The sequence below is a fragment of the Bombina bombina genome, chromosome 4 (genome assembly GCF_027579735.1).
Source record: "Bombina bombina isolate aBomBom1 chromosome 4, aBomBom1.pri, whole genome shotgun sequence".
NCBI classification, from domain to species: domain Eukaryota; kingdom Metazoa; phylum Chordata; class Amphibia; order Anura; family Bombinatoridae; genus Bombina; species Bombina bombina.
Genome location: NC_069502.1, coordinates 304,693,242 through 304,705,898, shown reverse-complemented (window position 1 = coordinate 304,705,898; position 12,657 = coordinate 304,693,242). Strand labels below are relative to the sequence as shown.

At 39.0% G+C, this 12,657-nt stretch overlaps 1 protein-coding gene across 1 annotated transcript in view; it reads left to right on the top strand.

The window, feature by feature from the left end:
- The window catches only part of TRPC1 (transient receptor potential cation channel subfamily C member 1), a 174,785-nt gene that overhangs the window by 147,877 nt on the left and 14,251 nt on the right, over window positions 1-12,657 (top strand). Inside the window, exons 10-12 of the mRNA XM_053709004.1 lie at window positions 111-286; window positions 1,012-1,213; window positions 2,018-2,212. Of these exons, the coding sequence (XP_053564979.1) occupies window positions 111-286; window positions 1,012-1,213; window positions 2,018-2,212 (573 nt within the window). The remainder of the gene's footprint in view (window positions 1-110; window positions 287-1,011; window positions 1,214-2,017; window positions 2,213-12,657) is intronic.

Here is a 12,657-nt window from a genome sequence, read left to right as displayed (position 1 = left end):
CATATTTATAAAAAAACATACATATAAATAAACATTTATATAAATAAACATATATATAAATAAACATACACAGATACACATAAGAACACTAATTGTAACTTTATTTCCAGATTTCTATGGGGCAGATGCTGCAAGACTTTGGAAAGTTCCTGGGGATGTTCCTTCTTGTACTGTTCTCCTTCACCATTGGCCTGACTCAGCTCTATGACAAAGGCTACACCACAAATGAGCAGAAGGACTGTGTGGGGATATTTTGTGAACAGCAAAGCAATGACACCTTCCATTCGTGAGTTCTAGACTGATCATTAAAGCAATGCTACCTCCAGGAATAGACATTTGCTGTATAGGTTTAATGCACCTTCATCAGATGTTTACTGTTACTGATGCTTCTCTTTTGCAAACACTTTAGTCATGTTCTTTGCACAAATAATCCTTAAGTAACAATAATGTGATTTACACATCATAATCTTGTCTTATTAATTGTTAGTCATCTGTTACTTTACAAAAGTCTCTCAACTAAATGTTAAAAGGTTCAAAACTAAATTGAGTATTTCTAAATATGTTCTACATTCCTGGGCTGATGTACTGGTTAAAAGTAAAAAAAAACTGTCCATTAGTTAACTTTTCATAATCAATTATACCAACATCAGTTTTATATCTTGTAATTCCACTTACAAAGGTCAAATATACAGCCTGAAGTCTTGCACTAAAGCAATTAGATTAGTGACTGCCCAAAATGAGGAATTCACTGAAGTGAATTATTATTTAGAATTTGGCATTATAGCCAAACCAATGAAAGTAGACGTGATGTTCTGTAGAGATGGCTTAGAGATGATTTTGTATTTATGACAGATTATTCCATTCACGGTATCACAGAGAGTGTTGTATATAATATACACAAAGTTAATTTATTTTATTTGTAAAATACAACGTATACGATACTGGATACTGAACGCAACCAATGAAGCCGATACTGTGGTCTAGCTAACATCCCTTGTTGTTTTATTGCAGATTCATTGGAACATGCTATGCTCTGTTCTGGTACATTTTCTCACTTGCACATGTAGCCCTGTTTGTGACAAGGTTCAGCTACAGTGATGAACTTCCGTCATTTGTAGGAGCAGTTATCGTTGGCACATACAATGTGGTGGTTGTGATAGTGCTCACCAAGCTTCTCGTGGCTATGCTCCATAAAAGCTTCCAGCTCATAGCAGTAAGTGAAACATTTTATTCATGGCAGCATCATCAGATAAACCTATATTTTCCATCAACAGAGGCTACTTTCCTTGTATTTAAATAACAAATGTGTGCAACAAAAATTACAAATACAAGTGTCGCAACATAATATTCAATCTTTCACAAATATATACATACACATTGATTGGAGTGGCCGTGTTAGTCCAGAGATTTAGATATCAAAATAACAAGAGTATTACATTAAGCAATGATACTTTTTTATTGGACTAACTATACATTTATAAGACGACAAGCTTTCGGAAGAGTGTCTTCCTTTTTTAAGTCTTAAGCAAAACTTACCAATTTGATGGAATTTACAGATTATATCTTAAAACATAGGATGGCTAAAAAGACAGAAAGTGTTACAGAGGTCTGAATGCAGGGGGAGGAGGGGGTTGTTTTACTGCACATAATTAGAAATTGTACAATCTGAAAGTATTTGCTGTCCCTTTAAAGAACATTCTGAATTAGTTTATTTTATGGTATAGTTATTTTGCAGTCTGGAATGAATTTCTTCCTAATAACCTCAAAGAGCTGGCACCAGTGTGTTTATGATATAAAGAGCACAATGTTTAAACAGAGAGATCCCTGTGCTTTGTTAAATATGGTCATTGCTTTGAAGCTGAATCCATTGCTTTCTTTATCTATCAAAGCCTCAGGGTACATTGGATACTGAGATATATCCAAGGTCAAAGCATAACTGCAGAAGCCACTGAGTATTGTTTTTCTCTCTATCTACATTCTTTTGCTGACAGACGTTTATCTGTTCTTGCTGTTCTAGAATCATGAAGATAAGGAGTGGAAGTTTGCGCGAGCCAAGCTATGGCTAAGCTATTTTGATGACAAATGTACCTTGCCTCCACCTTTCAATATTGTTCCGTCTCCGAAGACTATCTGCTATCTGTTCAACAGTCTCAGTAAATGGATCTGTTCTCATACGACTTCAGGAAGGGTCAAACGGCAGAACAGCCTCAAGGTAATCAAACAGGCTAAAATCTCAGCTATCAATGGTCCTACTAAAGACTAGCTTCCAAAATAATATTAACAATTATGTACACACATGTGCCCTTCTCATAAGTTTTACACTTATTGTAAATTAGATGGAAGTGGTTCTGTATATTAAATAGACATCCAAAAAGAGACAAGAGATTATCATATAGCTATACACTTCTAGCACTCCCTGTCTGTAAGATTCTAGGCCCCAAAGACTAAGGCCTAGATTTGGAGTTTGGCGGTAGCCGTGAAAACCAGCGTTAGAGGCTCCTAACGCTGGTTTTAGGCTACCGCCGGTATTTGGAGTCAGTCAAGAAAGGGTCTAACGCTCACTTTTCAGCCGCGACTTTTCCATACCGCAGATCCCCTTACGTCAATTGCGTATCCTATCTTTTCAATGGGATCTTCCTAACTCCGGTATTTAGAGTCGTGGCTGAAGTGAGCGTTAGAATTCTAACGACAAAACTCCAGCCGCAGAAAAAAGTCAGTAGTTAAGAGCTTTCTGGGCTAACGGCGGTTCATAAAGCTCTTAACTACTGTGCTCTAAAGTACACTAACACCCATAAACTACCTATGTACCCCTAAGCAGAGCCCCCACCACATCGCCGCCACTCGATTAAATTTTTTTAACCCCTAATCTGCCGACCGCCACCTACGTTATCCTTATGTACCCCTAATCTGCTGCCCCTAACACCGCCGACCCCTATATTATATTTATTAACCCCTAATCTGCTCCCCACAACGTCGCCGCCAGCTACCTACACTTATTAACCCCTAATCTGCCGTCCGCACGCCGCCGCCAGCTACATTATAGCTATGTACCCCTAATCTGCTGCCCCTAACACCACCGACCCCTATATTATATTTATTAACCCCTAACCTGCCCCCCTCAACGTCGCCTCCACCTGCCTACACTTATTAACCCCTAATCTGCCGAGCGGACCGCACCGCTACTATAATAAAGTTATTAACCCCTAATCCGCCTCACTCCCGCCTCACTAACCCTATAATAAATAGTATTAACCCCTAATCTGCCCTCCCTAACATCGCCGACACCTAACTTCAAACATTAACCCCTAATCTGCCGACTGGAGCTCACCGCTATTCTAATAAATGTATTAACCCCTAAAGCTAAGTCTAACCCTAACACTAACACCCCCCTAAGTTAAATATAATTTAAATCTAACAAAATAAATTAACTCTTATTAAATAAATTATTCCTATTTAAAGCTAAATACTTACCTGTAAAATAAACCCTAATATAGCTACAACATAAATTATAATTATATTATAGCTATTTTAGGATTTATATTTATTTTACAGGCAACTTTGTATTTATTTTAACCAGGTACAATAGCTATTAAATAGTTAAGAACTATTTAATAGCTAAAATAGTTAAAATAATTACAAAATTACCTGTAAAATAAATCCTAACCTAAGTTACAATTAAACCTAACACTACATTATCAATAAATTAATTAAATAAAATACCTAAAATTACCTACAATTAAACCTAACACTACACTATCAATACATTAATTAAATACAATATCTACAAATAAATACAATGAAATAAACTAACTAAAGTACAAAAAATAAAAAAGAACTAAGTTACAAAAAATAAAAAAATATTTACAAACATCAGAAAAATATTACAACAATTTTAAACTAATTACACCTACTCTAAGCCCCCTTATAAAATAACAAAGACCCCCAAAATAAAAAAATGCCCTACCCTATTCTAAATTACTAAAGTTCAAAGCTCTTTTACCTTACCAGCCCTGAACAGGGCCCTTTGCGGGGCATGCCCCAAAGAATTCAGCTCTTTTGCCTGTAAAAAAAACACATACAATACCCCCCCCCCCAACATTACAACCCACCACCCACATACCCCTAATCTAACCCAAAACCCCCTTAAATAAACCTAACACTAAGCCCCTGAAGATCTTCCTACCTTATCTTCACCATACCAGGTTCACCGATCGATCCAGAAGAGCTCCTCCGATGTCCTGATCCAAGCCCAAGCAGGGGGCTGAAGATGTCCATGATCCGGCTGAAGTCATCATCCAAGCGGGAGCTGAAGAGGTCCATGATCCGGCAAGCGATGATGGCATCCCTCGAATTCCGATTGGCTGATAGGATTCTATCAGCCAATCAGAATTAAGGTAGGAAAATTCTGATTGGCTGATGGAATCAGCCAATCAGAATCAAGTTCAATCCAATTGGCCGATCCGATGAGCCATCTTGGATGACGTCCCTTAAAGGAGCCTTCATTCGTCGGTAGTCCGTCGGGCCAACAGGATGTTCCGCGTCGGAGGTCTTCAAGATGGATCCGGAAGAAAGAAGATTGAAGATGCCGTTGATAGAAGACTTCAGCCGGATCATGGACCTCTTCAGCTCCCGCTTGGATGATGACTTCAGCCGGATCATGGACCTCTTCAGCTCCCGCTTGGATGATGACTTCAGCCGGATCATGGACATCTTCAGCCCCCCGCTTGGGCTTGGATCAGGACATCGGAGGAGCTCTTCTGGATCGATCAGTGAACCTGGTATGGTGAAGATAAGGTAGGAAGATCTTCAGGGGCTTAGTGTTAGGTTTATTTAAGGGGGTTTTGGGTTAGATTAGGGGTATGTGGGTGGAAATGTTGGGGGGGGAGGGTATTGTATGTGGTTTTTTTACAGGCAAAAGAGCTGAATTCTTTGGGGCATGCCCCGCAAAGGGCCCTGTTCAGGGCTGGTAAGGTAAAAGATCTTTGAACTTTAGTAATTTAGAATAGGGTAGGGCATTTTTTTATTTTGGGGGTCTTTGTTATTTTATTAGGGGGCTTAGAGTAGGTGTAATTAGTTTAAAATTGTTGTAATATTTTTCTGATGTTTGTAAATATTTTTTTATTTTTTGTAACTTAGTTCTTTTTTATTTTTTGTACTTTAGTTAGTTTATTTCATTGTATTTATTTGTAGATATTGTATTTAATTAATGTATTGATAGTGTAGTGTTAGGTTTAATTGTAGGTAATTGTAGGTATTTTATTTAATTAATTTATTGATAGTGTAGTGTTAGGTTTCATTGTAACTTAGGTTAGGATTTATTTTACAGGTAATTTTTTAATTATTTTAACTATTTTAGCTATTGTACCTGGTTAAAATAAATACAAAGTTACCTGTAAAATAAATATAAATCCTAAAATAGCTATAATATAATTATAATTTATATTGTAGCTATATTAGGGTTTATTTTACAGGTAAGTATTTAGCTTTAAATAGGAATAATTTATTTAATAAGAGTTAATTAATTTCGTTAGATTTAAATTATATTTAACTTAGGGGGGTGTTAGTGTTAGGGTTAGACTTAGCTTTAGGGGTTAATAAATTTATTAGAATAGCGGTGAGCTCCAGTCGGCAGATTAGGGGTTAATGTTTGAAGTTAGGTGTGGGCGATGTTAGGGAGGGCAGATTAGGGGTTAATACTATTTATTATAGGGTTAGTGAGGCAGATTATGGGTTAATAACATTATTATAATAGCGGTGCGGTCCGCTCGGCAGATTAGGGGTTAATAAGTGTAGTTAGGTGGAGGCGACGTTGTGGGGGGCAGATTAGGGGTTAATAAATATAATATAGGGGTCGGCGGTGTTAGGGGCAGCAGATTAGGGGTACATAGGTATAATGTAAGTAGCGGCGGTTTACGGAGCGGCAGATTAGGGGTTAAAAAAATATGCAGGGGTCAGCGATAGCGGGGGCGGCAGATTAGGGGTTAATAAGTGTAAGGTTAGGGGTGTTTAGACTCGGGGTACATGTTAGGGTGTTAGGTGCAGACGTAGGAAGTGTTTCCCCATAGGAAACAATGGGGCTGCGTTAGGAGCTGAACGCTGCTTTTTTGCAGGTGTTAGGTTTTTTTTCAGCTCAAACAGCCCCATTGTTTCCTATGGGGGAATCGTGCACGAGCACGTTTTTGAGGCTGGCCGTGTCCGTAAGCAACTCTGGTATCGAGAGTTGCAGTGGCGTTAAATATGCCTGTACGCTCCCTTTTTGGAGCCTAACGCAGCCATTCTGTGGACTCTCAATACCAGAGTTATTTTAAAGGTGCGGCCAGAAAAAAGCCGGCGTTAGCTACGCGGGTCGTTACCGACAAAACTCTAAATCTAGCCGTAACATAGGCCTAGATTTGGAGTTTGGCGGTAGCCGTGAAAACCAGCGTTAGAGGCTCCTAACGCTGGTTTTAGGCTACCGCCGGTATTTGGAGTCAGTCAGGAAAGGGTCTAACGCTCACTTTTCAGCCGCGACTTTTCCATACCGCAGATCCCCTTACGTCAATTGCGTATCCTATCTTTTCAATGGGATCTTTCTAACTCCGGTATTTAGAGTCGTGGCTGAAGTGAGCCTTAGAATTCTAACGACAAAACTCCAGCCGCAGAAAAAAGTCAGTAGTTAAGAGCTTTCTGGGCTAACGCCGGTTCATAAAGCTCTTAACTACTGTGCTCTAAAGTACACTAACACCCATAAACTACCTATGTACCCCTAAACCGAGGTCCCCCCACATTGCCGCCACTCGATTAAATTTTTTTAACCCCTAATCTGCCGACCGCCACCTACGTTATACTTATGTACCCCTAATCTGCTGCCCCTAACACCGCCGACCCCTATATTATATTTATTAACCCCTAACCTGCCCCCCACAACGTCGCCTCCACCTGCCTACACTTATTAACCCCTAATCTGCCGAGCGGACCGCACCGCTACTATAATAAAGTTATTAACCCCTAATCCCCCTCACTCCCGCCTCACTAACCCTATAATAAATAGTTATTAACCCCTAATCTGCCGTCTGGAGCTCACCGCTATTCTAATAAATTTATTAACCCCTAAAGCTAAGTCTAACCATAACACTAACACCCCCCTAAGTTAAATATAATTTAAATATAACGAAATAAATTAACTCTTATTAAATAAATTATTCCTATTTAAAGCTAAATACTTACCTGTAAAATAAATCCTAATATAGCTACAATATAAATTATATTTATATTATAGCTATTTTAGGATTTATATTTATTTTACAGGTAACTTTGCATTTATTTTAACCAGGTACAATAGCTAAAATAGTTAAAATAATTACAAAATTACCTGTAAAATAAATCCTAACCTAAGTTACAATTAAACCTAACACTACACTATCAATAAATTAATTAAATAAAATACCTACAATTACCTACAATTAAACCTAACACTACACTATCAATACATTAATTAAATAAAATATCTACAAATAAATACAATGAAATAAACTAACTAAAGTACAAAAAATAAAAAAGAACTAAGTTACAAAAAATAAAAAAATATTTACAAACATCAGAAAAATATTACAACAATTTTAATCTAATTACACCTACTCTAAGCCCCCTAATAAAATAACAAAGACCCCCAAAATAAAAAATGCCCTACCCTATTCTAAATTACTAAAGTTCAAAGCTCTTTTACCTTACCAGCCCTGAACAGGGCCCTTTGCGGGGCATGCCCCAAAGAATTCAGCTCTTTTGCCTGTAAAAAAAACACATACAATACCCCCCCCCCAACATTACAACCCACCACCCACATACCCCTAATCTAACCCAAAACCCCCTTAAATAAACCTAACACTAAGCCCCTGAAGATCTTCCTACCTTATCTTCACCATACCAGGTTCACCGATCGATCCAGAAGAGCTCCTCCGATGTCCTGATCCAAGCCCAAGCAGGGGGCTGAAGATGTCCATGATCCGGCTGAAGTCATCATCCAAGCGGGAGCTGAAGAGGTCCATGATCCGGCTGAAGTCATCATCCAAGCGGGAGCTGAAGAGGTCCATGATCCGGCTGAAGTCTTCTATCAACGGCATCTTCAGTCTTCTTTCTTCCGGATCCATCTTGAAGACCTCCGACGCGGAACATCCTGCTGGCCTGACGGACTACCGACGAATGAAGGCTCCTTTAAGGGACGTCATCCAAGATGGCGTCCCTCGAATTCCGATTGGCTGATAGGATTCTATCAGCCAATCGGAATTAAGGTAGGAAAATTCTGATTGGCTGATAGAATCAGCCAGTCAGAATCAAGTTCAATCTGATTGGCCGATCCGATCAGCCAATCAGATTGAGCTCGCATTCTATTGGCTGATCGGAACAGCCAAAAGAATGCGAGCTCAATCTGATTGGCTGATCGGATCAGCCAATCGGATTGAACTTGATTCTGATTGGCTGATTCCATCAGCCAATCAGAATTTTCCTACCTTAATTCCGATTGGCTGATAGAATCCTATCAGCCAATCGGAATTCGAGGGACGCCATCTTGGATGACGTCCCTTAAAGGAGCCTTCATTCGTCGGTAGTCCGTCGGGCCAGCAGGATGTTCCGCGTCAGAGGTCTTCAAGATGGATCCGGAAGAAAGAAGATTGAAGATGCCATTGATAGAAGACTTCAGCCGGATCATGGACCTCTTCAGCTCCTGCTTGGATGATGACTTCAGCCGGATCATGGACATCTTCAGCTCCCACTTGGATGATGACTTCAGCCGGATCATGGACATCTTCAGCCCCCTGCTTGGGCTTGGATCAGGACATCGGAGGAGCTCTTCTGGATCGATCGGTGAACCTGGTATGGTGAAGATAAGGTAGGAAGATCTTCAGGGGCTTAGTGTTAGGTTTATTTAAGGGGGTTTTGGGTTAGATTAGGGGTATGTGGGTGGTGGGTTGTAATGTTGGGGGGGGGTATTGTATGTGTTTTTTTTACAGGCAAAAGAGCTGAATTCTTTGGGGTAAAAGAGCTTTGAACTTTAGTAATTTAGAATAGGGTAGGGCATTTTTTTATTTTGGGGGTCTTTGTTATTTTATTAGGGGGCTTAGAGTAGGTGTAATTAGTTTAAAATTGTTGTAATATTTTTCTGATGTTTGTAAATATTTTTTTATTTTTTGTAACTTAGTTCTTTTTTATTTTTTGTACTTTAGTTAGTTTATTTCATTGTATTTATTTGTAGATATTGTATTTAATTAATGTATTGATAGTGTAGTGTTAGGTTTAATTGTAGGTAATTTTAGGTATTTTATTCAATTTATTGATAGTGTAGTGTTAGGTTTAATTGTAACTTAGGTTAGGATTTATTTTACAGGTAATTTAATAATATTAACTATTTTAGCTATTGTACCTGGTTAAAATAAATACAAAGTTACCTGTAAAATAAATATAAATCCTAAAATAGCTATAATATAAATATAATTTATATTGTATCTATATTAGGATTTATTTTACAGGTAAGTATTTAGCTTTAAATAGGAATAATTTATTTAATAAGAGTTAATTTATTTTGTTAGATTTAAATTATATTTAACTTAGGGGGGTGTTAGTGTTAGGGTTAGACTTAGCTTTAGGGGTTAATAAATTTATTAGAATAGCGGTGAGCTCCAGTCGGCAGATTAGGGGTTAATGTTTGAAGTTAGGTGTCGGCGATGTTAGGGAGGGCAGATTAGGGGTTAATACTATTTATTATAGGGTTAGTGAGGCGGATTAGGGGTTAATAACTTTATTATAATAGCGGTGCGGTCCGCTCGCCAGATTAGGGGTTAATAAGTGTAGGCAGGTGGAGGCGACGTTGTGGGGGGCAGATTAGGGGTTAATAAATATAATATAGGGGTCGGCGGTGTTAGGGGCAGCAGATTAGGGGTACATAGGGATAATGTAAGTAGCGGCGGTTTACAGAGCGGCAGATTAGGGGTTAAAAATAATATGCAGGGGTCAGCGATAGCGGGGGCGGCAGATTAGGGGTTAATAAGTGTAAGGTTAGGGGTTTTTAGACTCGGGGTACATGTTAGAGTGTTAGGTGCAGACGTAGGAAGTGTTTCCCCATAGACAACAATGGGGCTGCGTTAGGAGCTGAACGCGGCTTTTTTGCAGGTGTTAGGTTTTTTTCCAGCTCAAACAGCCCCATTGTTTCCTATGGGAGAATTGTGCACGAGCACGTTTTTGAGGCTTGCCGCGTCCGTAAGCAACTCTGGTATCGAGAGTTGCAGTGGCGTTAAATATGCCTGTACGCTCCCTTTTTGGAGCCTAACGCAGCCATTCTGTGGACTCTCAATACCAGAGTTATTTTAAAGGTGCGGCCAGAAAAAAGCCAGCGTTAGCTACGCGGGTCATTACCGACAAAACTCTAAATCTAGCCGATAGAGTTCTGTAATTGTATCACTGTATGAGAAATTATTTTCTCTTTTTGAGGGTCAAAGTTTTGCATATGTAAAGGACAATCACATCAGCATATAACATAAGGCTTCAGGAGCATATTTATCCAAGGCCCACAAAGCTTGTGCCCAGGTCAGCAGGATTGAAGAGGGCTTCAAATTGTGAGGGGTATATTCTTTTAATGATCTCTTCCCACCCATATGCTCCCAAAATGTTTGTTTCTTAAAGGGATACTGAACCCACATTTTTTTTCTTTCATGATTCAGATTTTAAGCAACTTTCTAATTTACTTCTGTTCTCAATTTTTCTTCGTTCTCTTGCTATCTTTATTTGAAAAAGAAGGTATCTAAGCTAAGGAGCCAGCACATTTTTGGTTCAGAACCATAGACAGCACTTGTTTATTGATGCTGTCCAATCAGCAAGGACAACCCAGGTTGTTCACCAAAAATGGGCCAGCATCTAAACTTACATTCTTGCTTTTCAAATAAACATACCAAGAGAATGAAGAAAATTTGATAATAGGAGTAAATTTGAAAGTTGCTTAAAATTGCATGCTGTATCTGAATCACGAAAAAAATTTGGGTTCAGTGTCCCTTTAATTTTATTACAAATAATTGATCACTGTTTGTCTAATGGGGGCACATAACCCCTCTATGCATCCATGTCATCCAGGTGTTATTGATTGACAGATAGAGGGCCAGATTGCAAGTGGAGCATTATTTAATGTTCCCACTTGAGCATTAACTGCGCTAATAGTAAGCTTTTTGCGTGAGTCCTGTAGCGAGCTTGTGTTATAAGTTGAAAGTAAACTGTTTTCGCTTGTGCGCTAACCTGACTAGTGCAAAAAGCCAAACTTAGAATATTGGTTGTGCGATAAACTATTCCCCCATAGAAGTTAATGGAGCAAAAAAAGTGGGAAAAAACACCCAACACGCGCACAAACCCAATCCCATGGAGATGCAAACACGCTGGTCCTAGCAACTTCCGAACCTCAGCTCCTCAGTCACGGAAGTGACCCATAAAGGTTATCCAGACATATCCTCAAATCACAGAGTGCCGTAGCAGTGGCGGAATTGAGCCATTAACTGTCAGAAAACAGAAAAGAACCGGGCAGGCACTCCAAGGGGTAGTGTATAATGAAAATACAAATTTTTTTTTTTTTTTTTTTATAATTTTTATTGAGGTCAAGATTTTGGCATACATAGAAAGTATTACAACATTGGGTGATTGCGTTCCAAAAAGACTTATGACAGGATGAATAATAAAGGTTACATGTTGAAAAAGGCACATGAATTGAACAGAGTCTGTTGTAACAAAAAAGCTTAGGATAGATTAGTCTCTAACCATGTTTGTGATAGCAAAGATCATAATATAAATTACCAAATAAAAGTTTACTTGTAATGAGCGATGCCTGTTGTCCATATGATATAAAACTTAGAAAATAAACAGTTACTGCGGAGAAGTGAGAAAAACACCCAAAGAGAAAAAAATAAAAATAAAACGTGCCAATAACAATTTAAGCCCTCTAAGTAATACAGGAGGCCTCTCTTAGACCTCATTCTTTATGGAGTGATGATGTTAGCAGAGGGCTAACTGAAAAAAAGGAGACCACTTATGGATCTCATTATTTGGACCTCAGGTTTTTTGTTCATTATATAACAGAAATTATTCTGTACTGACCAACTCTCGGTAAATAATGGTCTCACGATAAGTTGTGGAACAAGGTTAAGGCAAAGGTACTAACTATACTGCTTAACATTCACATAATATAATATTTCCTATCTAGAATAAGAAGACTGATAAAGTAAAGGAGGGGTCCCTGACATAGGGGTCGATCCGATATAAATCGTCGCCCGCAAAAGCCGGCGACGCCAATATTTGCGCGGGTTTGGTATCACATATACGGCGTAACCTAGAAGTTACGCCCGTATATTTCTGCCGTCGCCCGCAGTTTTTTGGGCCATAGGCAGGTATACCAAACCCGCGCAGTTTGGTATCCAATATGCAGCGTAAGGACTTACGTGGCGAAAATGGAGAAAACTTACTCCATTTTCACCTCGCCACAAAAAGCAGCCGTAAGAAGCCTTACGCTGACTATTGGAGCCCCGTAACTCCCTAAACTGGCTGCTAAAATAAACCTAACACCTAACGCATGCGCAATGTCTATCTCCCTGTCAACCGCGATCTGCTAAAATAAACCTAACACCTAACGCATGCGCAATGTCTATCTCC